Source organism: Saccostrea cucullata, unplaced genomic scaffold (genome assembly GCF_032062105.1).
Source record: "Saccostrea cucullata isolate Sc308-1 unplaced genomic scaffold, CSIRO_AGI_Scuc_v1 ctg923, whole genome shotgun sequence".
In the NCBI taxonomy this organism is placed as follows: domain Eukaryota; kingdom Metazoa; phylum Mollusca; class Bivalvia; order Ostreida; family Ostreidae; genus Saccostrea; species Saccostrea cuccullata.
In genome coordinates this window covers 316,632-341,785 of record NW_026936399.1, presented here as the reverse complement: position 1 = coordinate 341,785, position 25,154 = coordinate 316,632, and the positions used below count along the sequence as shown (strand labels likewise).

At 31.8% G+C, this 25,154-nt stretch overlaps 1 protein-coding gene across 1 annotated transcript; it reads right to left on the bottom strand.

Moving 5' to 3' along the window:
• Positions 1-6,524: 6,524 nt before the first annotated feature.
• On the bottom strand, positions 6,525-24,780 carry LOC134245494 (putative inactive carboxylesterase 4). Its single transcript, XM_062727769.1, has 10 exons — positions 24,066-24,780; positions 19,934-20,087; positions 12,687-12,845; positions 12,111-12,296; positions 11,703-11,881; positions 11,445-11,586; positions 10,171-10,275; positions 7,550-7,610; positions 6,925-7,054; positions 6,525-6,660 (listed from the first exon to the last, which is right to left on the bottom strand). The coding sequence occupies exons 1-9, from the start codon at positions 24,255-24,257 to the stop codon at positions 7,021-7,023; spliced, it is 1,212 nt and encodes a 403-aa protein (XP_062583753.1). The 5' UTR covers positions 24,258-24,780; the 3' UTR covers positions 6,525-6,660; positions 6,925-7,020.
• Positions 24,781-25,154: the final 374 nt, after the last annotated feature.

Here is a 25,154-nt window from a genome sequence, read left to right as displayed (position 1 = left end):
TGTATGACAAACAGGAATGTTTCAGCTTATCTAACATCAACTACCCTTAATTATGAAGTATTGTTCTTGTTTCAAATCATCATTTCGTAAGTTCTTTGGTCGATACAATGACCTTGTCAGCAAATACAATTTATCATTGAGTCAAACGCTGTCTGACGTTTTTCATACAAATTGTTAGTCCATTATTTACACTAGACAAAATTACTAACGCACCACCTCAGAGAATTAATATTTTACTTTTAAAAATCTGTTTATGATGTATTTGATATATGAATATGTTACTATAATAAAATATAAGGTATATTAATGTCAAACCTTACAGATAACTACAATGTTTACTGAAATGTGACCAATTAATAGAAAAAGATAAAATCGTGCCTTTTCCATTTTCGAAGAAAAAAAATTCAATTTTTTTCTTTGTATTTGTGTTTCTTACATTTGAACTTATTAAAAACTCAGGAAAAAAAGTAACACCGTATGCGGCGTTTGACGCTAAAAGTGCGTGCTAAAGCAGACAATATGGCGTCTGCAAGGGGTTCCTAAAGAAAAATCTGTAAAAATGTAAACAATACAAAGCTGAAGAATTCTACTTATGAAAAATTGTTGCAAATAGATTAACAAACATAAAAATGTTTACTATAGATAGCCACGGCATTAAGTTATCAGCATACAATAAGTTGAAAACTGTTCCACATAACTAGGTCCACCGGAAGTTGAGTGATATGGACACTAAGGCACCGGGTGATAAGCAGGTGATATTAGAGTCAATCACACAATGACTGTTTGATATTTGATTTATCAGGGGGACTACTCCTGTGGCAACCTCACATACCACCTTTAGTGATCAAGAACTTCATATCTGGGTAGTTCGAAATGGTGCACAGTGCACAGCTTGAAATTAGTTTTCGGACAAGAAAGTCATTCAAGGGTCTTTTCATCATACCAAGACATTTTTCAATTTCACTGTTTTGGAAATAATGGCATATTATATACAATAGTACCGATCCGTCAAATGTTTAATTCACAAATAAGAATTAACAAGTGGTGCGTTAGCAATTTTGTCTAGTGTACACACTGAATTGACGACGGATTTTTCAGTTATTACCCGATCATGACATGGAGCACACGGTGTGTGTGACCAGTCGGCAGGGATGCTCACTCCTCCATGGCACCTGATCCCACCTCTGATGTTTTAGAGGTCCCCTTTTCTTTCCAGACATAAGGTTTTACTATAGAAAAAGTTCATTGAAGGTCCGACCCCCACTTTTTGCTGCAGTATAATTAAATAAGGGTAATATTTAGTATGTTTGCGTTTAAAAAAAAATGGTACTCAAAGAAGTAACACCCCTCCCCCTCCAATAAAAAGGTGCTTTCGAGGTTGGACATTTTCCCACTTTTTAAATAACTTGATACTTTTTTATGGCTCCGCCCCCAAAAAACAATACTGCATCATTGATTTAGGAAATGTTTTCCACAAATGCTTGAACGACACCTGATTTTATTAAAATATTTTAAATTGCATTCTATATTGTAAGTTAATATGAAATTCATATTTGCAGATTTCTTTTACATTCAACCTGGAACATTTGGAGTGTTCACAAACCAGATTCAATTGATCGTTTGCAGTTGTCGCGCTTAGCTCATTTTCATTATCAACACGATGCAAGCATCTCACCGCTGTCAATATTTTAAGAACTATTATTTTAGTAATAACTATAAAGTTTCATAGAACATCTGCTTTACATTCAAATTATAAGAAATATGCTCTAACTACTTATGTTAATTTAATACAAGTTTTCAACCATTCTCCAACAGAAAATTTAGTATTTTTAATGCAATTTTCGCTTTAGACCATCCAAAACCTATGGCAAACTTAATCCTGAATTTCATAAACATGTTGTGTAGAAGTGAAATATATTGCAGGAGTTTTAATTCCGCTGTGTTCGCGATTAAAGAATTTTCCGTGAACATAAAGCCATCTTGAATATTATAGACATGTGTGTATTCATTTATTTAAACACTTTAATATAAAGTGAGGTTTTTTAAATGACATTATCTTTACAATCGTCAAATTCCCTTACTTATCCAGCAATATACCTTCACGAAAAAAAATCAGATAATTAAGATTCATTAAATTCTTTTTCCATTGCACTAATAATTCAATTTTAATATAGGAAAAGTTAGCCTTATCAGACCAAGCTAGTCCTAATCAAACATGGAGATACTGAACCCTTATTAAGATTTTTTAATATCCAATGAAATAATACACATTTTGAGCAGAGTAAACACGAACCTCTAAAATAGAGACGTGGGATTATGTGTCATGCAGAAGTATGCATCTCCTTCCGATAGGCCACTGCCGCCGTGTCCTCAGTGTCATAATTGTGCAAACAGAAAAATACGTAATCAATTCAATGTGGAAAATAATGGCCTAACAATGATATGAAAATTGTTAGTGAGCATTCGAATTAATGATTGATTTTATATGATTATCAGGTCATTTTTTTCGCCCATAGAACATCCATATGCAGGTGATGAGAGTATTTTGCTACGTTAACTAGTACGAGAACTTGAAAATGTAAGAGTTGAAGTCATCATTTTTTCATATAGTTTTCATGTTGTGATGTAACATATTCTAAAATTTGTTTTCACCTGTAAACCTTTACTGAGTGTTTTGTCCAAATACATTGTATATACTTAGTATAGACATTGAACATATCTTTTCTAGGTTACTAATACTTTCCACAGATACGTCTTAGTATAGGTTAAAAATGGGGAAAGTGGTGGTGTTTGGAAAAAATTTTTGTTGGTACTGAAGTTCGAACCCCCCCGCCACGAAATAGAATTTTCGTGTTTGGGAAATGGACATTTCCTTTTTTTTTTTTTTTGTTTTTTGGGGGGGGTTTTTTGTTGCTTGTCAGGTTTTTTTTTTTGAAGGTACAAAACGCGGACCTCCAAAACATCAGTTGGTATCAGGTGCTATGGAGGAGTGAGATCCCCTGTCGACTAGTAACATCCGCCGTCTGCTCCTTGTCATGATCAGGAAGATCCGACGACAATTCAGTTTGTATATAATGGCTTAACAATTGGTATGAGAAAAGTCAGTCAGGATTTGACTTAATAATAAACAGTATTTCCCGACAAGGACTGAAGGTCATTGTAGAATAGAATAGAATTTACGAAATGATGACTTAAAACGAAAATGCTATATTCTTATTTCAACAACTTGTTTGTCAAAAATTTACCTCGTTTTATACATTGTTCATACGTAGATCATGCTCTCGCGTATCGAATCGGCTGAGAGATATAAATTCCGTATGCAGGTGATGGTATATTGCTGCATAAGTAAGGGACGTTTGAAAAGTTAGTCATCACGTTTATCATATGGACAAACACCACCAAATGTTTTCCCATAGACTTCCATACAAACTTGAGCCCCTGTCACTCATACATATATTGAATTTCGGACAAATGGCCTTTTTGAGTGAAAGTTATTTGATATAACAATAGATATTGGAAAACAAAACATGCCAGAAAAAATATACCGTCACGAACATGGCAAATTTTACTTTCAATTTCCATTTGTATTACAACAAGGTGCGTATTGACACCAAATGAAAATCTCTAACCAAAGGGCACCCCTGACTTTCAAATTTTTACCTGTAACTCCTACATAAGGACTGAAAGAAACCCAAGTCATTGTATATTAGATTTTTATCAGCTTTATTTCACTTGTCAAATACATAACAAGTCTTTTCTCTTATTGAAAATCACGCGCCAGGTAGTATTTTCTCCTCCGCACAACTTTGGGTGTCCAAAATGTCTGCGTCCATGTATGATGTATTTGTTTATGTACGGGTTTTTCCATATACCGGGATAGCTTAATTGTTGAATTAATATTAACGTCTTTTTCAGATTAAGTATGAAACTGATGTATCAGACTTTGTGGCATCTTTTATTTCAAGCCCACTGGAATAAATCGTATCAACATAAGAATTGAAGTGACCATTGTTAACTAACTAGACGTCGTCGATATATCTTAATGTCGAGTTAAGGGCCACAGCAAGTGCTTTCTTCTTTTCACAAATAAGATTTTGGATACATTCTGCTTCATATGAATACAAAATTAGGTCTGTTGATAACGGGGAGCAACTGATAACCATGGTTATTCCAATAGATTGGTCGAAGACCTGGTCTCCAAAAACCACATGATATTGTCAATCAGATACTCAAATATCTTTCTAATGTCAACTTCATAGCTCATATGTGTAACATCAGAATGTTTTTTTTCACAAAATACTTTTGTAAAAGACCAATGGAAAGGTCAGTTAATTTACGGGTATCATTTTCATTGAAAAAGCAGCTGTTAATGATATAAAAAAGCATGGACTTTAATTTATCGTGAGGAATGTTTGTGTATAAAGTAGAAAAGTAGCAAATTTTATGCTGTTGATTTTGGTAACATTTTGTGATTTCAAATTTTCAAAAAAATTCCATGGAGTTTTTAAGTATCCTATCTTTTTATACCACTTCTCGAATATATTGTTGCACAGTACTCATGGTGTTTCCCCTTCACTAGTGATAATATTTTAGTGAGGAGTAAGGAAAGAGGCTTGGTAAATCATTTACCGGAACCCACTATGTATCTTTGTTTGTAAGAATTTTCGTAAAGTTTCTGGGCCCCGTTTTACAAAAGAACTTAAGACTAAGACCAAAAACTTTAGTTGATTGAAAATTTTTTTTGCAAAATTAATGATGGAGTTTAATATTGCTATCATAAAAACATCTTCCTACATTCCTTTAAAAAAGTTAAAAATCATCTTCAATTTAATGCAAATAAGAGAATTATAAGCAGAATAAATTTTGGTCTTAGACGTAAGTTCTTTTGTAAAACGGGGCCCTGAAGCCAATTCTGATATGGTAAAACACATTCATTCTAGTTGTTAGGACCATTAAAAAAATATATACGTCTTTAAGCTTTTTTCCTATTAAAAATCCAAATATGAAAAGTTAGCAATTTTAAACATAAAAATATAATAATTTTCAAATATACATGTAATTAATCAATTATCATAAGATTTGTCAAATGTAAGCAAAATTCAATGATGATCGATGTCATCGAATGTAAACGGAAATGACACCATACAGTAGCATTCAATGTCAATACTAATATATGTACATTTGGTTTTCGTATAGCAAAATACAAGTTAACTTATAACAACTTTGAAATAAATTTCAGTAAAAAAACTTTTTTCTTGGAAGTTTTTCATTAAAAAATATTGTACAAACTCCTCCTGAATAACTTATTCAAGATAGATGGATCCAGTTATTCTATTCAAAAAAGCAATTGTGGCAATATGGTTCTATTTACTCCATTTAAAATTAAAGTATTTCGTATTCATTTGTCAAAATTATTTTACTCATTCAAATACTACTTAAAACTAATGTATGAAGGATTGTTTCTTCAATTGTTTCATCTTGTTCAGCAAGATTGTCAACGTTAAACCTTTTTAATTATGGTTTTATTGAAACACTTTCATGTTTTATAATTTTATTTTGTTATTTTGGCAGTGCAATACACCTGTCAAATGATATTCAAAACATTACACGATACACAAAACATACACTACATCATAAAAATTATATATACATCACATACAAAAATATAAAGGAATATTTATTATCATACTTAAATATTTACTATACAATGCCATTGTGAAAATGCTGAGAAAATAATGCCCATCAGAAAAATTCCATGATTATTTTTCCTCTGAGAAATGAAATAAGATATGGGTTGAATATAAGAAAACAGAATTTCGAGGCAACATCAAGGTCATGTTGTAAATATCACTCTGAAACATATGTGAAAGAAATCTGTTTGGCTTTCTTCATCAAAAGATGTCAAAATAATCACAGACAAATGATATGGATGATCAGAGTAGTAAAACAAACAGCCATGTCCAACATATCAGATTCACCAGCCAGTTTACATGGGATACACTTGAAGAATTGTACATTTCACTAAGATGATCGTGGTTCAGTTTCACTTCGATCGCTCGTTGAGTACTGGTGTGGTTAAGATGAGGTATTAATTTGTTCCAAAAGTGCATTTTCCTTGGTCTAAAAGAATTAGCTGTTTCTATCAATATTTTTTCGCTCCTTGAGACTAGACGGGAATATTGTTTATTTCTTTCCTGGTATGGGGACAAACCATGATCTCTGAAAAGGAAACATACTTGTTTTTTTTAAAAAACAATGAAACGCAATTATTTCTAGTATTATTCATGCTAAAAGCTGAATCTATTCCTAGTTGAAAAAAATGTCAAAGATAACAAATGAAGATAAAACTCATTATTCTACTTGTTAAACATTTTCGAAAATTATATTTTTTCTTTAAACACATTTTTATGGACTTATAGATTTATATAGCAATTTTCTATCGCTGATTATACAATCTTTTTTCTATACTCAATCACCACAATTTTAATAAAATTGGCCCATAAATAACGAGATAAAAAACTTACTTTCCCTTCACAAAATCAGTCCAAATCGTCATGGCTTTTCTGCTTGCCTCTTTGTCTAGCTCGTCATACTTATATTTGTGATGGCCGACGAGTGGTACCCCAAACACATAGAACAAATCCACACCGTGTGGGACTCCTATTAGGCAGGTTGTACATTAATTTAAGAAATGTCATATTTACTAGTATTCAATACCTCTGTTGATTTTAAATACGTTTTATTTTTTTAATTTTGTTTTTGTAAATAAGACTTAATTTAAAATCAAGAAAATTTCGTAACTACTTTAATTCAGTAAAGAAATTGTTACTGATATATGTTTCGATGTCGTGACTATTTCCTAATTTAATTCAATTAAAGAATTAGGAATATGAAATTGTTATTGATATACATAGTAAAGGTCACCTTGCCAGTCCGGATGAGGTGAGTAGGTTGATACATGATCAAAACTCAGGAGATATATATCTTGTATATACTGACATAACAGATCAGCAAGGCGAATCATAGGAGCAAAAAATACGAAATCAGCATCCACCTGAAATTAAGACAAGAGAAAATTTATAGCTTATAGGCGTTGGAAAGCTGATAACTCTTGTTTTAAGTTACGTCAGTGTAAAATATTACAAATATTTACGTGTGAATGAAGCCTGAGTGAAGCCTTGATGAAAGATAGGGAAACTCAATGTTTGAGAGCAAAGCAGAATTATATTTTTCCCCGCAACAATCAGTAAGCACAGATTCCTTGACCTTTACATATTTAAGAAAAAACTTGATATAGAGGAAGAATTCTGCTACTGTGATTTTCACTTAATAGTGTAATCAAAGTGACAAGACGTTTTTGAAAACTGGCATCGATGAAATTCTTACACCTGCAAACTTTTATGCAGCCAAAATTTTCAAAATATTTTAGGATTTTTAAATCATAAAAACTAAAAATTAAATGAGTTACTCCCAAAGTAATTGCCCTATAAATCATAAATAAATGTCGTTTCCTCAAAATTTGAATTTTAAATGTTTGAAACATACAAACCTGCTGAAGCTGAATGTAGCGAAGGACACCTTCAATTCTTTGTATTCTTTGAAAACAATTTCTGAATATAAAACAAAATATCCATAACAACTGGGAATTGCAAGAATTTACATATTACTTACATGAATATTCTCCATAAAAATAGAATAAAAATTCATCTTTTTGTGAACATTTACTTCAAATTAGCATATTTTTCTAAGATATAGGTATTTTACTATATCATAGTTTATTTTCTACAAGTAAAACCAATGTTTTGTAAATAAAACTCGACTTTGCATATTTCTATGATATAACATGGTTATCTGTTATCTACCTGAGTGAAATCAAATTCAAAATCTGCTGTTAAGAAAAATATTCGGTAGCACTGTGAAATCACTTATTTTCGTGGGGGTTGAATTTTCGTGGTTTTCGAGGTATGAAGAGACCAATGAATTTATGTCCACTATGAAATGTAACTTTTCACAAATATTACTAATTAAAAATTTTTCATCCACGAAATTAAATCCCCATGAACCCTTATTTTTCCTCAAACCACGAAAATTTGACCCCATGAGAATATGATTTTATAATAAAAGCAATATTTGAGAACTGAGCATGCATCCTTAAAATGTACTTTCTCAAATCTAAAAAAAACTGGGTCAGTGAACATGAAAAATTAGGTTATAAGGCCGTATAAGTAACAAAAAAAAATAATAATTACATAATGAGTGCACGCAAAGCAGCATGCAAGGCTAAATTCTTTTCAAAAGGCTGCAAATTCACATCAAAAGAAAATCCTTTCATCTTGATGTAGGTAAAATATTGGATTCAAATACTAGGTCTTAAGATCTACATCCTAATTAGCATACACTCACTAAATTGCAATAATCAAAAATAATTATGGGAAACGTTTATTCATTCAAACCCTCTGCGTCTCGCTACAGTTACGATGAATCAGCAATTTTGACAGAGTGAAATAAGTGCTTTCTCCCTAAACTGTTCATTGATTGGATTATGTATGTAAAAATTATTACATGTGATTCATTCAAAAAAGGTTGCTTAAACTGTTATAATGTTCATTGAAAGGGCTTAGTCACTATTCTAGTACAAAATGGGCACCTACTCTTACAAGAAGTATACCTGTAGTTCTTTTGATAGGTATTTTAACGTTAGACATAAAGCTAGCATATTCATAAATAAAATGAATAACACAAAACAAAAATAAATATACCTGTTCATTATGATAAGCCTGAGAAACATCACTTAATGTGCTTACATTATAAAATCTAATGAAACAAACACGTTTTAAACCAGTCATATTGGTTTCAAAACATGTATATGCATCATAAATGGTAGATAATAAAAGCACAGAATAACTTCGAAAACTTTATATCTGATACATTGTCAAAAAATAATACAGTATTCATTAAAATTAAATTTGTAGGGTAAAATATGATAATTGAGTCTCGTTAACAGAAAATCAAATGGTGGCTGTTTCGTACTTTTTCCTTCAGAGTTAATATTCTTAGATTTGGTTTGTGTCTATTTTTTAACGATTACTCAGTCTTGGGGAATAAATTCAAATACATGACCTTGGAATGTCTTGTTGAGATTACTAATTGGCTTTTATTTCACCTTATTCTCATTTTCAAAAAAAAATCTTTAACAAAAGTCAACTTTCCACAATGTGATGAAAAACCGAAAAGTAAGCTAATTCTATTTCTATGACACATACAACCTAATTAACGTAATTACCGAAATCTAATTACCTCTCATTAACAGATGCATTTCAAATAATCATTTTTCATAAACGGTACGTACTTTCGACTGTGAAAATAACCCGGATGTGGATGACAAATTACCCTTACTCACATCTAAGTTATCTCGCTGTGAGCTTTCGTAATCGATTTGAACTTTTGAATTTATCACCGATATCTCAGTGCCTCTTTACAAATCTAATAAGAATTAGCCTTACCGTACATGAGATGAAAGATTAAGACAAGATAATTGTTATATTCAATATCATTGATGTTACATGTTGAATGTATCAAGTTTTTGAGCACACTTCACGAAAAATGTAACGTAACATTTTAATTGCATCCAATGTTTTCATCAAAGTAAGAACACTGTAATAATGCAACTTGAAACAAGAACATATTCCAAAAGAGAGACAGGAAAAGCATGTGATATTTTACATGGAACAAGTAGTAAAAATGATATTTCTGTGACTAAAGTAAACACCCTATATTAAACATCAAATAATGTCAGAGGTTACTCAGAGAATCTCAGTGAATAGCCAATTAATGTTTGCGTGTCAATAAGAAGTAAATATGAAAGGAAACATACATGTTTTTGATCATCAACGATTCTTTTCACCATTTAGACAAAAAAATTATATATGATCTGAGAGCCCTAGAATTCTTTTTAGAAGTTCTGCAGAGGTGTGTTAGATCCAGAACTTTACTATTGCACAAATGTAAAACTTTGCGAATAGTATATTGAAGGATCAAATCAGTTTCTCTTAGAGGAAACAGTTAGAGTAAACCACCAAGCAAGAGTTAATAATAAAGACAACAATACATATCCAGATTAGGACTTGGTGTAAATAGCACCGTATATTATGTATACAAAAATGAATTTACCTGTAAAATTTTGTATGTTTTTATAAACTGTGTTGTAATGCCATAGGACTCCCGTCATCATCTCTTTGGAAAAGGTTTCGAAAAATTCTCGGTTAATTTCCTTATCTAAAAGAAATTTAATGAAAACTATACAATTATTGGTTTTGAAAACGATTTGAAAATAATAAACTTTGATTGTCTTTCTCAAATCCTGTAACAAATTTCAAACAAGAAATTATAAGACTATTGTTTATACACAGTATTACATACGGATTTTCCGTTTGTCCAATCAAAACAAGGAGCACATGTTGCTCCCATGGAATCTCTGATGTTTTAAAGAAATCCAGGTTAGCTTTGCTCCCATTTGTATTGTTTCAATTGACTTTTAATCTTCACTGCTATTCTTAATCTCCATATTTCATGCATTCTAACATTTTATGGATTCTGATCTATAGAAGTCTTGACTGGTTTGACAAAATTTTAAAGATGAAAATATTTCCTAACTCTTTTATACAACATTTTGGTTCAATCTGAATTCATTTTGTGATAATTTAAAAGAATAACTTCTAGTTATGGACATATGAATTTTCGAATGTTTCTTCCAATCATTTAAAATGTTTCTTCGCTGTAACATTTTGGAAAGTTTGGAATGTTTACTTAAAGACAGTATTTTTACCTCAATCCCTCTTAGAAAAATATTGACTTTCAATGAAATCACTTACACGGACAATACATGCATTATATTTCATTTTCCCAAAGTTATAAACTTAAATATACATAATTGTAAGTTTATACGATATTAAAACAATTTTTAAAAACTTTACTGAATTTTTTTTCTGTTTCTCAATTTATGATTTTTTTTCGTTCTCGTCATAAAATTCGACACTTCTTTTATTTAGTTTTGATTACTTTGACCTGGCGTTATCAGATCTGAGATCAAGAACCTATATATTCAGTTACCCATCTCTTGTACCTGACACGGAGGCCCGCTGAGTTATGAGTATTTTATGAAGCTGAACTATTACTTAACTGATGGACGATTTTACTAATACATTTACACTTTTATGGATTTCTTTCTTGACGAGAAGTGTGCTTTCCTCCTCTAACTACGACTGTTTTATATATATAGACAGATTATCAACCAGAAACTTTTAAGAAAGAAATATAGACAATCATGTATTTATTAATTTTTCGGTTGTATGTATGTGTTTTATGTTATATTTAAATATAAAAAAATTATGTACTTAGTATTTTATTTAACCCAATGACAAATAAGAATTAGATTTCGTCATTACCTAGAGGGAATCCTTCATCTTTGGCAAAAGCCAGCAAAAAATGGTCAGCATTAAGATTATTTTGGTATGTTTCACTAGGTTTTCCAATTAAGAATTCACCATCAATATTAGCTGGAAATGTCACCATATCTCTGGGCGTTCCCTGAAAGACATATATTTGTTGTTTTTTTTTAAAAAAAACAATTTTAATGATATATAGCAAGGGGAAATTGTCAAAAATCCAAACGATAATTGTCCCAGAAATAAACAGTTAATTACCAGCCCTCTTTTTAAATTGAGCTCCTCAATACTTAGAGATTTCAAATGCTCTTTGAAGGTCTTGCCATTACAGCCACCTTTGCAAGGAAGAATGTTATATCCTTCTGGCCACCCTGGGTCTGCCGTTGCCCAAAAGGCCAAGGGAGAACCACTGTGAACTATGACCCGCTGGAAAAGACCTGCACAAAATAAAACATTGTTAAAAAAAGTACAGATGTGATTTTAATTATTAAAAATTAAGGAATTAAAATGGCTTCAAATAACAAGCCTCTCTCCAATACAGTTATTTATTTTAAGACATACATTATTCAAAAATAATGTCATAGAAATTTGTAATAGTTTGACTTAAAAACCTTGTGGTCTATGCTTTTCTGGCTTAATAATCAACAACTGCAAAGTTTGCAAAACCTTTAGATAAGGGCGATGTTCCATGAAATCCAACATCGGCCGCACCTGCACTGTGGCCATATATGGTCACCATGTCCGAATTTCCTCCAAACTCCTCGATGTTTGCTTTCACCCATTTTAAAACTTCTACCTGATCCAGAAAACCGTAATTTCCCTCTAACCCCTCATTCTTTGCAGCAACAAAACCTATAGGTAGAAAATACGTTCTATTACATTCCAAAGCATTATCAAGACAGAGAAATATAATTTAAGAGTTAGTTACAATGACGAAAGGCAGAACTGTTGATAATGTAAATTCATAGTTTATCTACCAAAGTTTATGAAGTACATGTGTATATATGACATGTTTATTTCACTACAAGAGTAACAAATCATACTATGACGTAGTCACCATTAGACAAAAAAATTAAGGGTGTATCTTTCAAGAAGAACAAAATGGTTACCCTCAAAATTCTTTTGAGTTCAAGATCTTATTGAAAATGACAACCACCAAAAGAAAAAATGATTAAGCTCAAATTAAACATATTCCTGCATCATTTTCCTTCAAATTTCTCTGCCTGGTTACCCAGCACTCACCGTAGATCCCCAATCTATAGTTGAATGTGACGACAATAACCTCCCCGTGCCCCGCCAGAATGTCTCCCTCTAACATTGATCCCATTCCAACACGATTTGAGCCTCCGTGCATGTATACTAACACAGATGTATTCTTGATTTTGTTAATACTTTCTACCTGTCAACAGAGCGAATAAAGTTTCGTCATCATCATATAAAGTGTAAACTTGGAAAGTCATAAAAAATATAATGCAAACTAATTAATAATAAATGTTCGCTAATTGAACAAAATAAGGAGTGCAACCGGTCAACATGGAATGCTTTGGGCACCTGATCCCATCTCTGAAAATGTTCAGATGTCCGCGTTTACGCCCAGTTTACATATTTGTACCGTTGGTATTTTTGAGACCCGTCAATATTTTCATTATTACATTAATATAGTCCTCAAAGATGCAAGGGGGTGAAATATACTTAGTTAATCGTAGATTAAAACATCTTAGCATGTTTTGACGTGTATAATGTTTATGGCCTTTTGATCTTGAATACTGTACGTTACCTCCTAATGTTTCATCAAGTTGACATATAAATAGAGGTAACTACTGTTGATTGCTAATACAGTATGTCGTCGATATATATTTCTCGACAACGTATTAAATAGATTTATGTCACGTTAAAGACATGATAGCAAGTGTTTTCATCTTTTCATGTAAGGTTTTTTTCAATTCTGCTTCATATGAAAACCAATAATGTAGATCTGCTTATAACAGAGGAGTAATTGATTCTGATGGAAATTCTGTTGGATAGCTGAAAGATCTGATCTACAAAAATTACATAGACATTGTCAAGCAAAATATTTTAAAAAGCATCTTTTCAATATCAACTTTAGAGTACTTATGTGTGCAATCAAAATGTTTTCAAAAAGCAATAACTTTGCGAATATCTAATGACAACGTAATTAAACTTACGCGTATTTCTTTTTTATAAAAGGCAGCTATCTATGATATCATAAAGCCTAGACTTAATTATATCAAGAGGAATTACTATATACAAGTACAGACTGTTGAAAACACATACGTTTTGAGATTATTGATTTTGTAACGTTTTGCAATTTCGAACTTTCTAAAAATTCCCTTTGGGTTTTAAGTATCCATATCTGGTTTACAGCACTTCTCATATTATGTCTGACCAGAGTACTATTAATGCTGTTAATATTTAAGTGAGGAGTAAAGGAGTTTTGCAGACATTTGCACGTTATGTATTTTTGTAAGGATTTTTATTAAGATAAGGAAACTAGTGTAAGTAGCCATAGGGTAAAATAAATTCAATTTGATTCTTGGGAAAATAAAAATATTTCAAACTGACATATGATTTTATAAAATTCCCTCCTTCGAAATAGAGCCATTGGTATCAGTTGGATTATAACTTACAAAATTTTAAAATCCAGTTCCTCTAAAATTAAATTAAATCATGACTCCAGTAAGTGTTATTTTCTCACTTCCAGTTAAAGGTACATGTAGAAGGATATGGAGATAACGAACAGTATTCAGTCTCAAAGTCCGTAAAACAATACAAAATAAGAGCAGAGCAAACACGGACCCCCGAAACATCAGAGGTGGGAATTGCCATGGAGGAGTGAGCATCCCCTGCCGACCGGTCACACCCGCCGTGTGATCATTATCATAATTAGGAAATAACAGAAACATCCGTCGTCAATTCAGTTTATAAATAATGGACTAACAATTGGTATGAAAAACGTCAGTCAGCATTTGACTCAATGATAAATTGTATTTGCTGACAAGGTCATGTATGCCATAGAACTTACGAAATGATGTCTTTAAACGAGACTGCTGATATTCTTGTTTCATCAACTTGCTTGTCAATAATTTACCTCTTTTAAGAAATTGTTCAACGTAGAGCATGCTCTTGCGTATCGAATCAACTGAGATATATATACTCCGTATGCAGGTGATGAGGGTATATTGCTGCATAAGTAAGGGAAGTTGACGATAGAAAAGTTAAAGTCATCACGTTTGATGATATTGTTGCACTATTAAGTAAGGTAACATTTAGGGATGTCAACGAGTACCCGGTTAACCGGGTATATACAAGTACAGTATCGAATACTAAAATCGATACTCGGTTACTCGGATGTATATTTTTGAATATTTCTATGCTTATTTATTAATGCATTAAACAATCTGTTTTAAAACTTTAAATTCTCATTGCACTTGTACCTACAGTAATTAGGGTTTCCTACTCCTCTAAATGACCGTTATTGCCCGTGGCAGTGTTTATACAGTAATTATCGTGACCAAGCACCTGTTACCTGGCTTTTCGACTGTCTTCCAACCTTATTTTTTTAATTTGCTTTAATTATTTGTTTTCACGGAACATAATTTCAGGTCTGTTATGATTAAATAAATTAGATAATTTTGTCAATTCTCCGAGAAGCCGTAAATTCTCGAGAAAAGATTACACGCGCGATTGTTAATATGGTTGTGTTTGATTACATGCCAATACATGTACAAATGGTTAAAGGCAAAGGCTTTAAAAAAATGATTTCCATCGTTGCACCAAACTAGAAAACACCGTCCCGTAATACTATAAAATCTAGGATCGAAAAGTATACGAAAATCGTAAATCCGCTCTGTTAGAACTTGGTCAAGTTCAAGTCAAACTACAACTGATACCTGGACGTCAAACGCAACAAAGAGTTACATTACAATTACGGAGCAGATTTTTTTTTAAACAAAAACACCATGAACCACTTACGATTTTATTTCTTGTGTTTATCTGATAAATAAATTGAACTTTAAAAATTGTTTTATTAAATTTCGTCGGACACGAAGTGCTCATCATTATTACAACCGAAATGCACTTACAGCTAAACCTCCTATCAGAGCATGTGGTTTTATTTCTACAAGACTTTACAATGTTTTACATTCATCAATTTACTTGTTCTTATTTATTTACACTTTTACCGAGTACCCGGGTACTCGATCGGAAAAACGTCCGAGTAACCGAGTATTAAAAATTGACTGATTTGACATCCCTAGTAACATTATAAGTAAAAATATTTTTTTAAAATAAAAATATTTAACTACAGGTACATGTAGCATACTTAGCAAGTTTTTTCTTCTTATTAATAGTTACATGTTTCATGTTAATTTCTTTGCAGTTGTTGTGGATAATATTCTGTCAATGTAAATTATGTAATATATCAATTACTAACAATGTTAAATGCTTTCATTATAATTTATACTAAAAGTCAACAATCTTAAAAGATATGAACTTACAATTACATACAAAAAAAGTAAAAATTAGCAAATGTTATAATCTTATTGAAAGTTGAGTCATTTATTCATCAATTTAATCTGCCTAAAAATTAGTTACTTATTAAGGAAATACTGTAATATCACTAATTTTCGTGGGGGTTTAATTTTTCGTGGCATTCAAGGTAGGAAGAGACCCACAAATTTATGTACACCACGAAATGCAATTTTACACATATATTACTACTAAACAATTCTTCAACTACGAAGTCAAATCCTCATCAACCTATATATTTTCCTCAAACCAAGAAAATTTGACTCCTCGAAAATATGTGATTTTAAGGTATATGAAAACAACGAACAATATCCAAGCTCAAAAGTCCATTAAACAATACAATTTGGAGCAGAGCAATCATGGACTGCTTCCAAATTTCAGACGTTGGATCAGCTGCCATGGAGGAGTGAGCATCCTCTGCCGACCGGTAACACCCGCCTTGTGCCTTGTCTTGATCGGGAACTAACAGAAAAAACCAATACAAGTATGTATGGTGTATGTTTTCCAAAGCTCTCTCTCTCTCTCTCTCGTTTGTCATACTTATCGTTGAGAGAAAATGTTACCAAACGATATCTTCTCTGATTACTTTGTTAGTTGAGAATTGATAAATAACAAATATGTCTCTATTACCAGCAGTGGAGAAGTTATATTTATCAAAATTTTGAAAAATTACAAAGATAAAATTACTCTATTATACTGGTATCAAACTACAATCTTTAAATCTACGGACGGATAGTGTCTTGTTTTATTTCTAATCTTCTTTCAGATAGCTCCATATCTTTTAAATTTTGTTGCATTGTTTTTAGCTTTATCGTTTTATATATTTCGGTTATTATTTATAAGATTTTTTTAGTTAATCGGAACTATGACGTATGTTGCTGCTCTTTATATAAAACATTTTGATGAATCAAGACCAAACCCAATCTTAAAATTCTAGTATGGAGACAACGTGCTTTCTTTGAAGATACAATGGATTAAAATAAATGAGAACAGATTTTGTTCAATACTCAATGAATAGATGGCATCTGTGAATTTATTTTAAATATAGATCCTAGCTTCATTATCACCATGACTGAAGATTAATTGAACAACCTACAAGAATTTAATGTATGTAAATACAGGGGGGAAAAAAGACACGCGCCTTCTTCATTTTATCAGATCGCCCACAATTCAAGTTAGACATGCCCCTTAGTATGTTGGTGCATTTCAAAATATTTTTGTCATCTACGAAATATTTCATGGAATTATTTCATAATTCAAGGGAAGGATATTTTTGTAATAAATAAGATCTATAATCAAGAAATTCTTACGGGCGTGCCGAGAAGGTTAAGAAATTGAAATTCAAACACTGGATAAAAATTTTATTACAAAAACTCAGTGATATAATCGTTACGTTATAATTACTTTCTTCATTTTAGATAACTAAGAAAGCATTGGGATGGGTAAATTGTAAAGAAACGTAGAGTGTAGCCGTATTAAACTTTAATTTTGGAATAGTAATCTGGCATTATCTAAATTTCATTTTCCAAGGTTTCGCAAAAGTGGGGGAATAATGTGTGTTAAATTATTTTATCTATATTTCCTTGCAATTCTCTTAAAACTGAGTTTGATCTCAAAGAAAGTTACATATATATCATATTCTTTTTCGTTGATGAAAATATATATGCCCTAGAAATTATTTCTGAACGTATTCTTCATTTCAGTGATAAGAGGCAAGAACAGCGCCACAGGCCATAAGAGATTTCCTGAATGGCGAGGAAAAATTGTGAAAATTACTTTCTGTGAATTTTACGTCGTTTTCCATTTTTTTTTTTTAGAATAGATATTAATAAATTTAATGTCCCCTTATTTTATGGAGTTTAATAAACCCTAAATTGTTGAAAATTTTGAAACAAATTGCAATTTTTCTTGGCGACGTTGAGGGTCCTTGATGCAAAAGTTAAAGATAAAATACATCGATTCCATGGGCCACAACGCTCTTGTGAGTAACTATGGCCCTTCTTATTCCTCGTGAGTAATAGTTTTTCTTCTATTTATTCCTATGTAAAACTGAGCAACCCCATTGAGTACCCTTACCCAAACCCTCGATGTTATGATTTGAATAAACTTAATTCTACACTGTCAGAAGATGCTTCCATACAAATGAATATATGAATAAACGCTTTGGGGTACCCATCTCTTATCCGAAACTCCTCTCATACCACTGAATGAAATTTGATGAAACTTTCAAGAATCTTTATTACATATTCCATTGTGCACCTCCTATTTTACTTTTTGAACATATTTTGAACAGGAAAACATATATTATAACCATATGGGAGGCGGGGGGTATCATTTAGTGAGCTCATGCTCACAGTACCTCTAGTTTGTTCTGGAGAAGAAAATTTTAAAGAATTTTCCTATGTTTCCACATGTAAAACTTCGATTGGTGTGGTAGCTCTATTGTCGAGAGTCGTGATTTGAACAAATGAATCTACACTATTGAGAAAAATATTTTAAAACTTTTTTCTTCTATTTTCCTGTTGAAATTTTGAACACCCATTGTGGAGTTACCCTACCCAACTGTTGGGTCACAACTTGAACAAACTTGAATATATGACTGATCAGTCACGTCTTCACTGTTCTTTAGAGCTTTAAAGATTGCTTCCATGAAAAAAGCTTACCCATTGAAGCCCAAATTCCCCCAAAGATCCATGATTGAAATAATCTTGAATGTAAATAATGTTTGAATTAAAGCTTTCGCATAAGTTTCATCTTTGATCTTGAGAAGAAAACTCTTCAATGACCTCATCTAAGTTTTACTTTTTACTTTTTCTTGATTATCTCCCCTTGGAAGAATTGGTCCTTCATTTAAAAAAAGCTATCCGCTTCATCCAACATGTTACTCTGTGCTATTTGAGTTGAATTTCGCTCTGCGGTTCTAGAGGAAAAGAGGGGCCGCAAAAATCTTTACGACGTTAATGACGACGACACACGAAGGACAAGTTTTAATCAGAAAATCTCGCTTTACCTTCAGTCCAGGTGGGCTAAAACTGTACGAACAATACAAATTTTTGAACTGGACATAAAACATGGACCTTCGGGAATTCCAGACGTGGGATAAGGTTTCTAGGAGGAATAAGCATCCTTGTCAATCAGTTACGTACGTAGTGAGCCCTATAAGTATTGATTAGGTAGAGGAATATTCCGCAGTCAAATTCAGTAAAATAAAGGCCTAGCAATTGGAATGAAAAGGTCAGCAAAAACAGGACCCATAACATTCTATGTTAAAACCAATTACATTGAACTTGAGTTGAGAACTAAAAAAATGAGCTATCTTTTCAAAGCTTTGCCTTTGTAAGTGAGTATTTTGTTAGGAAAATAAAAATTCCATTCTTCTTTTAGCATTTTTTTTTTCGTGTCACTGGCCGCTGAAAAATTTCACTAGTATTACATTTCCCCCCTTATCCACAGTTGGAATATCTTGCATAAAGCATATTTACTTATCTTCAGTGGCAGCAAATGTCAATGAAATCAAACTGTTATCGAGTCAGAGATTAACAAAAAAATACACTAACAGATCGAAGGCGGTACAAGCTAAAGATTTTCTTGGATTGAGAAACTATAAAGAACCAGGTATTAGCTAAAAATACACATTTCTCTGTGGAAATCAGAGGGAGAGAAAGCGAATTGCAGATATAAACTTGATTTGGGTTATGGATTTTATATCAATAGATAACAGGTTCATTAAATCTGATGGATGTTGGAAAAAGTAAAGCAATAGAATGTTGCTCCGCTTAAAACAAAAATTACAGGGAATTGATTGACAATTTGTTTACGCTCCCTATAATAAACTTCTGTTTGTTTATATAATAAGGTGGTGTATTTAATATCCTATTGATGTTTTTATAACTATATTCTACTGAAGACAGAACTTTGTAATACTATAATAAATACCGGAGGTATGTATAAATTTATGTAAAGGCAATCTTCGCTTGAGTTGTGAAATCCTTCAAAATGATCTTGGATGTAATCCATGTTGTCATATTGGATACAGGCAGGAGGTAACGTCAAGGCATCTAGTACACCCCTCCATGGAGTGGGTGGAACAGGTCTCTGAAAAAAAAAACAGAAAAAAAATTCTTACGAAGTTTCTAACAAGGTTTCAATGTCGAATCTGAAGTAGACGCCCTGTCTCCAAAAATTAGGAAAAAGTAAATTTAAATATTGGTCATAAATTATAACACTCAAATTAACACATTTGTGACCCAACATAGATTTATTTGATCAGTTTTTATTCGACATATATAAAATGAGTATAAATTTAGATTGGGCAACACGAAAGGCCTATTCAACCTTCCTTCACCATTAACAAGGTCAAATAGTCAAAACAATACATTTAAAATATGTTAATCGGATGAAAAATTATAGAAAATATAAAGAATATGTTTTAAACTCAAAATTGTTATAGTACCAAATAAGAACAAAACTGCATAAAATATCACTTAATCTATTTAATTAATATCCTATAATAATGTTAGGAACTTGTTGAAAAATATTTTCTGTGGATCATTACAAAACATTGCATCCTCAAAAATTCAGAAGAGTAATAATTGCGTACCGATTTATATAATACGGTTTTCCCCCTCTGAAATAAAGTGGTTAGAATGGTAATGCAACAGAACAGCTACTAGAATATTATCTCGTATTTTGACGTTTGTATCTTATAAATAGATACACTTGCAAAGACATTGAACGTAGATAGCAGGTTTTTGTGCTTAAAACGTAAAACTTGTAACTTTTGACACGAGAAACCTCCCAAAATGTTAATATTTACAGGTGCTATGTTCGCAGATCGTGCATTTTATTTATATATCCTTGCATTTGCACGTGCTTTGCATTCATTCATGCGCGGGCAAAAATATGTTGGAATGTCAAGCGGGCTTGGAATCAAAGTTCTCCGTTTCGACAACAATGTCCTTATCTCGGGTTCGCAGTTTTTGAAGTAAAAACAAAATTAAAGCTGCTGTCAGGAGCTGAGTTATGTCTTCCAAAACTAACACTAGGTCATCAGCTGAGGTGGCAGAAATGTTTATTTTACGATAAAAACACACACTAAACAAAAGCTGCCTGTGAGCAGTAACCATCCCCCCTAAAAATTAAAGTTATTTCAGCAATTATGAAATTATAAACAAAAATACAAGATCTGGACCGCCCGTTTTTCTCAGTTGGCGAAACATATATTACAGAACTATTTCATTTCATGTATTCTGTATTTTCAATACATGAAAATTTTACACTGAGAAGCATCGAATATAATCTTTTCTCCTATGTTATAATTCTTTTGTTATCCACACTGAAATGGTTGTTGATGTTTATCGAACAGAATACTCAGTATTCTAAATTGTCATAACTGTAAAATATGTTTCCTTTAAATTTATACTTAAATATCAGTAGACTCGTTTAAAGTAACAATTTCGTAAGTTATATGTTCGATACAATAAACTTGTCAGCAAATATACAATCTATCATTAAGTCAAATGCTGACTGGCGTTTTTCATACTAATTTTTAGGCCATTATTTGCTCACTGAATTGTAGACGGATTTTTCTGTTATTTCACGAGCATGACAAGGAGCATACTGCGGTTGTGACCGGTCGGCAGGGGATGTTCATTCCTTTATGGCACATGATCCCATCTCTGATTTTTGGAGGTCCGTGTTTGTTCTGTTCCATTTTTGTATTGTTTAATGGACCTTTGAGCTTGAATACTGTTCGTTATCTCCATATATCTAATATTTACATTGGGTTTTTTTCTGAACGCTTCAAAAAATTGATGTTGGACCTGTCGCAAGATATTGGACCGGAATGACGTTCTTTACGTCTCACTGTACGCGGGATCAGCTTCATCTTATCAATAATTGCATATAATGAAGATGTCCAATGCAATGTATGAACTAACAAGTAAACGGTATAATAAAAAAAATTATTGACTGTGTCATGAGCAAACGGCATTTGTCACCCCTCGAACCAAACTGTCCGCTATAGACCTGATTAACAGCGTCAGAAAAACAGAATGGTTCTTTGGATAAGGCAAAACGCATGTCGTCCTAAAATTTTGTCAATAAGTGTAACTATTATTCAGTATTATCCATTCATGATAAAATTTCATATAGAAATCCCGTTTGATTCAATATGTCTCCTCCTCAGAAACATTTTTTTTATTCTGATATGTCACCGATGGGAAATTATACTGCAGAAATTAAAATACATGTACATTGAACATAAAATCACATTTTAAAAAAGCCATTATTAAAAAAAAATTGCAGTACGCTATCAATAATTTGTGTGAATTGTAATATCTTCAAGTCTTATAATATGTTTTAGTTCACCCTGAAATATTATTATGTAAAAATTTTAAAATTCATTTCAAGAATTTGTTTTTGGTGTGAAAATCGAAAGGCCTAGAAAATTCACATTCCGTCCTATTCACCACATGAAAGAAATATCTTTATGAATGAATTTAAGATTAAAAATAAAGCTTAATCGAATGCATCTCTCGTTTTTCGATACTCACTTTCGACTATTTAGTAAAAAGAAAATATGCTGATATGAACACTACTTCAAAAAAATTTAACATCATGTATTTAATCATTAATAATTTTCAACATAAAATGATGAAATCTTTCCTTATCGTCCATTGCATACATTTTCGTTGGATTTTATTCATTTTTTTTTATTAGTATAACAGACGCTATATCGTGTCAAATGAAGAATTGTAAAGAAATCTCTGATGAATTCTTAAAACTTTCAAAGTGAGTGTCAAATATCATATACATGCAAAATTAACTATTATATCTTTTCATAAATATCCAAAGCTTTCTCTAACATAAAATATAAATGTACATCATTTATTTGCAATTCACACGAACTCCAATTAATCAGAACAATTAATTAGACATCACTAGAAGTTTTTGTTTTCCTCGCTGCGTTTGCACATGAACAAAGGCATCAACCCAACATATACACTTCTTAACCTTTAATATCGTGAAAATCTTAAGATAATAATCGGTTACTGAGCTTTTAAGCTTTTTTATATACAAACCACATCTTTAAATAAATCTGCAGAGAATTCCGACACATGTTCTTTCTTGTGCAAGAACAAGCATCAGATAGTGGTTTCATTTTGTCCAAAGCCTGCAACGGAACTGGTAATATGGTTCCGTTTTACAAAATTCACAACGATTAGACCCTGAATTTTAGCTGTTACTTATATTTTTTTGTTTATACTTAACTTTCGTTAAAATTGTTCATCTTTAAATTTCTCTGACAATTCTTAAAATAAGGATAGAAATCTTTTCAAATTGATGAAATGAAGGAAATTTGCAAGAAGTAGACCAAGAAGTAAGACAGACCTCCCAATGCCATTGACACTCAAAGTCTGTATAAACGACATTTCCAAGAATTCTTAGCCACAGGTTTGGTTCATAAACATGGATTTTAATCCAATTTGGACATTTTTGCTTGCATGGCTGAAATGGCTTTTTAACTAGCGTTAAGTTGATGTGGCATACTAAATCAGCAATAAATGTTCATTAACGTCCAATATACACTACAAAACCGGGCGATATTAGAAATGTTTGTCCGTGGTCGGATCAAAGGTAATGGGAGTACGACGGAAGTGAGTGATATTTGACAAGAAATTTATCAAGGCCATGTTTACTACGGTCTATGTTTACGATTCTTTAACATTATTACATGTATGCCCGGATTTTCCAAATACATAACAATGAAAGAAAATCAAGCTTTCAATATTTTACTTCAATAATTAAAACCCCCGTGGGCCTATTGTAGAATGTACCAAATAACTCAATAAATTGTATAATGGAAATAAAATGCAAAGTTTAACTGTCAGCCTTACAAAACTGAATTGTTTAAATTGTTAAATTACTATTGCATTTTAAAAATGGAATAAGTTCAATCTTTTATCAATTGCAAATTTAAACAATTAAAAATACAAGTTCTTTTATGTTTAAAGGAATATAATTTAAATATATTATTTAAATCAAAGAAAAAATATCAATTACATCGAATACCTCAAATCGAAGTTCCTTTACAGGTGGCGAAGCATACGGAATTCCAAGAAAGGTATTAATCCGTTTACCTGGGACGCGTTCAGTGACAAAACCCCGCACGCGACCGAAGGTCGTCTGCCGAATCAAGTCCTCCGTAGAAGTGCACAGATGAAAGTACAAGACAACAACAAAACACGAACACACTGACAACATTTTGCAGGAAATATCATTTAGAAACTGAGGCTAATACATCATGATTGATATTTATACGGTAAACTCAGGCGTAGTGGGACGCAATAGAACTTGCAGTCTTCGACTCATCAGATAAATTCTAAGAAAAAAAAAGCTTACAGATTGTTTGTAGCTTTTACGGCGCATACTTCGATAAGAGTTAATGTTTATAATACATAAACTATAGTCATTCACAATTTGTTTGCTTCTCGTCAACCCGGAATCTGCAGGTCGACGAGTTATATACTAATTATTTCCTCTTCGTTTCTTTTTACAAGTACAATGTACTTCTCAAGCTTTTCATGAATGGAATATTTTTCTCTTTTTTAATGTAAAAACATTTTAAGAACAGCACCGAATAGTGGGGACATTCCGTGTTAAAAATAACTATATATAATCCTTAGGATTTTGACATGGCGTTTATTTAATAAGGGTTTTCGACTTGGTATTAAAATAATTGTTGGAATTTGAAGGAAATAGTTAATGAACTTGCTAATATTGCCCATTAATAAAGAATGGAATTCGCGTAAAATGTTTGCAATTATTGGTAAGTAATGAGTTACTATCTCAATGATTTGACACAATTCCTGACTGTCGACATTTTAGGAGAGAGAAAGAGAGAAAAAAACGTCTTAAAAAATGTTTTCATTAGTTTTTTAAAGTCAAGTTGATTATTTTGATGGCAAAGGAAATGGACATCAAATTTCTTGAACAACAATGTACTATTGCTTGATTAAATTAAATTGTTTTTCATCGTGGAAACTATATATCTTTTATCAGTTGGATGCATATTGTTTTTGATCTTTCTCTATCTGCAATACGAACATATTTTTCATAAATCTTATGGACTTTAGAGTTGGCACAAAGATAGCTAAAGAC

Bases quoted from the DNA above. Each gene is read 5' to 3' on its own strand.
- LOC134245494 (XM_062727769.1), bottom strand. From the start codon at position 24,257: ATGTTGTCAGTGTGTTCGTGTTTTGTTGTTGTCTTGTACTTTCATCTG. The intron at 12,846-19,933 runs CTCCGGTATTTA...CGCTCTGTTGAC, and splicing joins TTACATAAATTTATACATAC to AGGTAGAAAGTATTAACAAA. The intron at 12,297-12,686 runs GTGAGTGCTGGG...TTCTACCTATAG, and splicing joins CTATAGATTGGGGATCTACG to GTTTTGTTGCTGCAAAGAAT.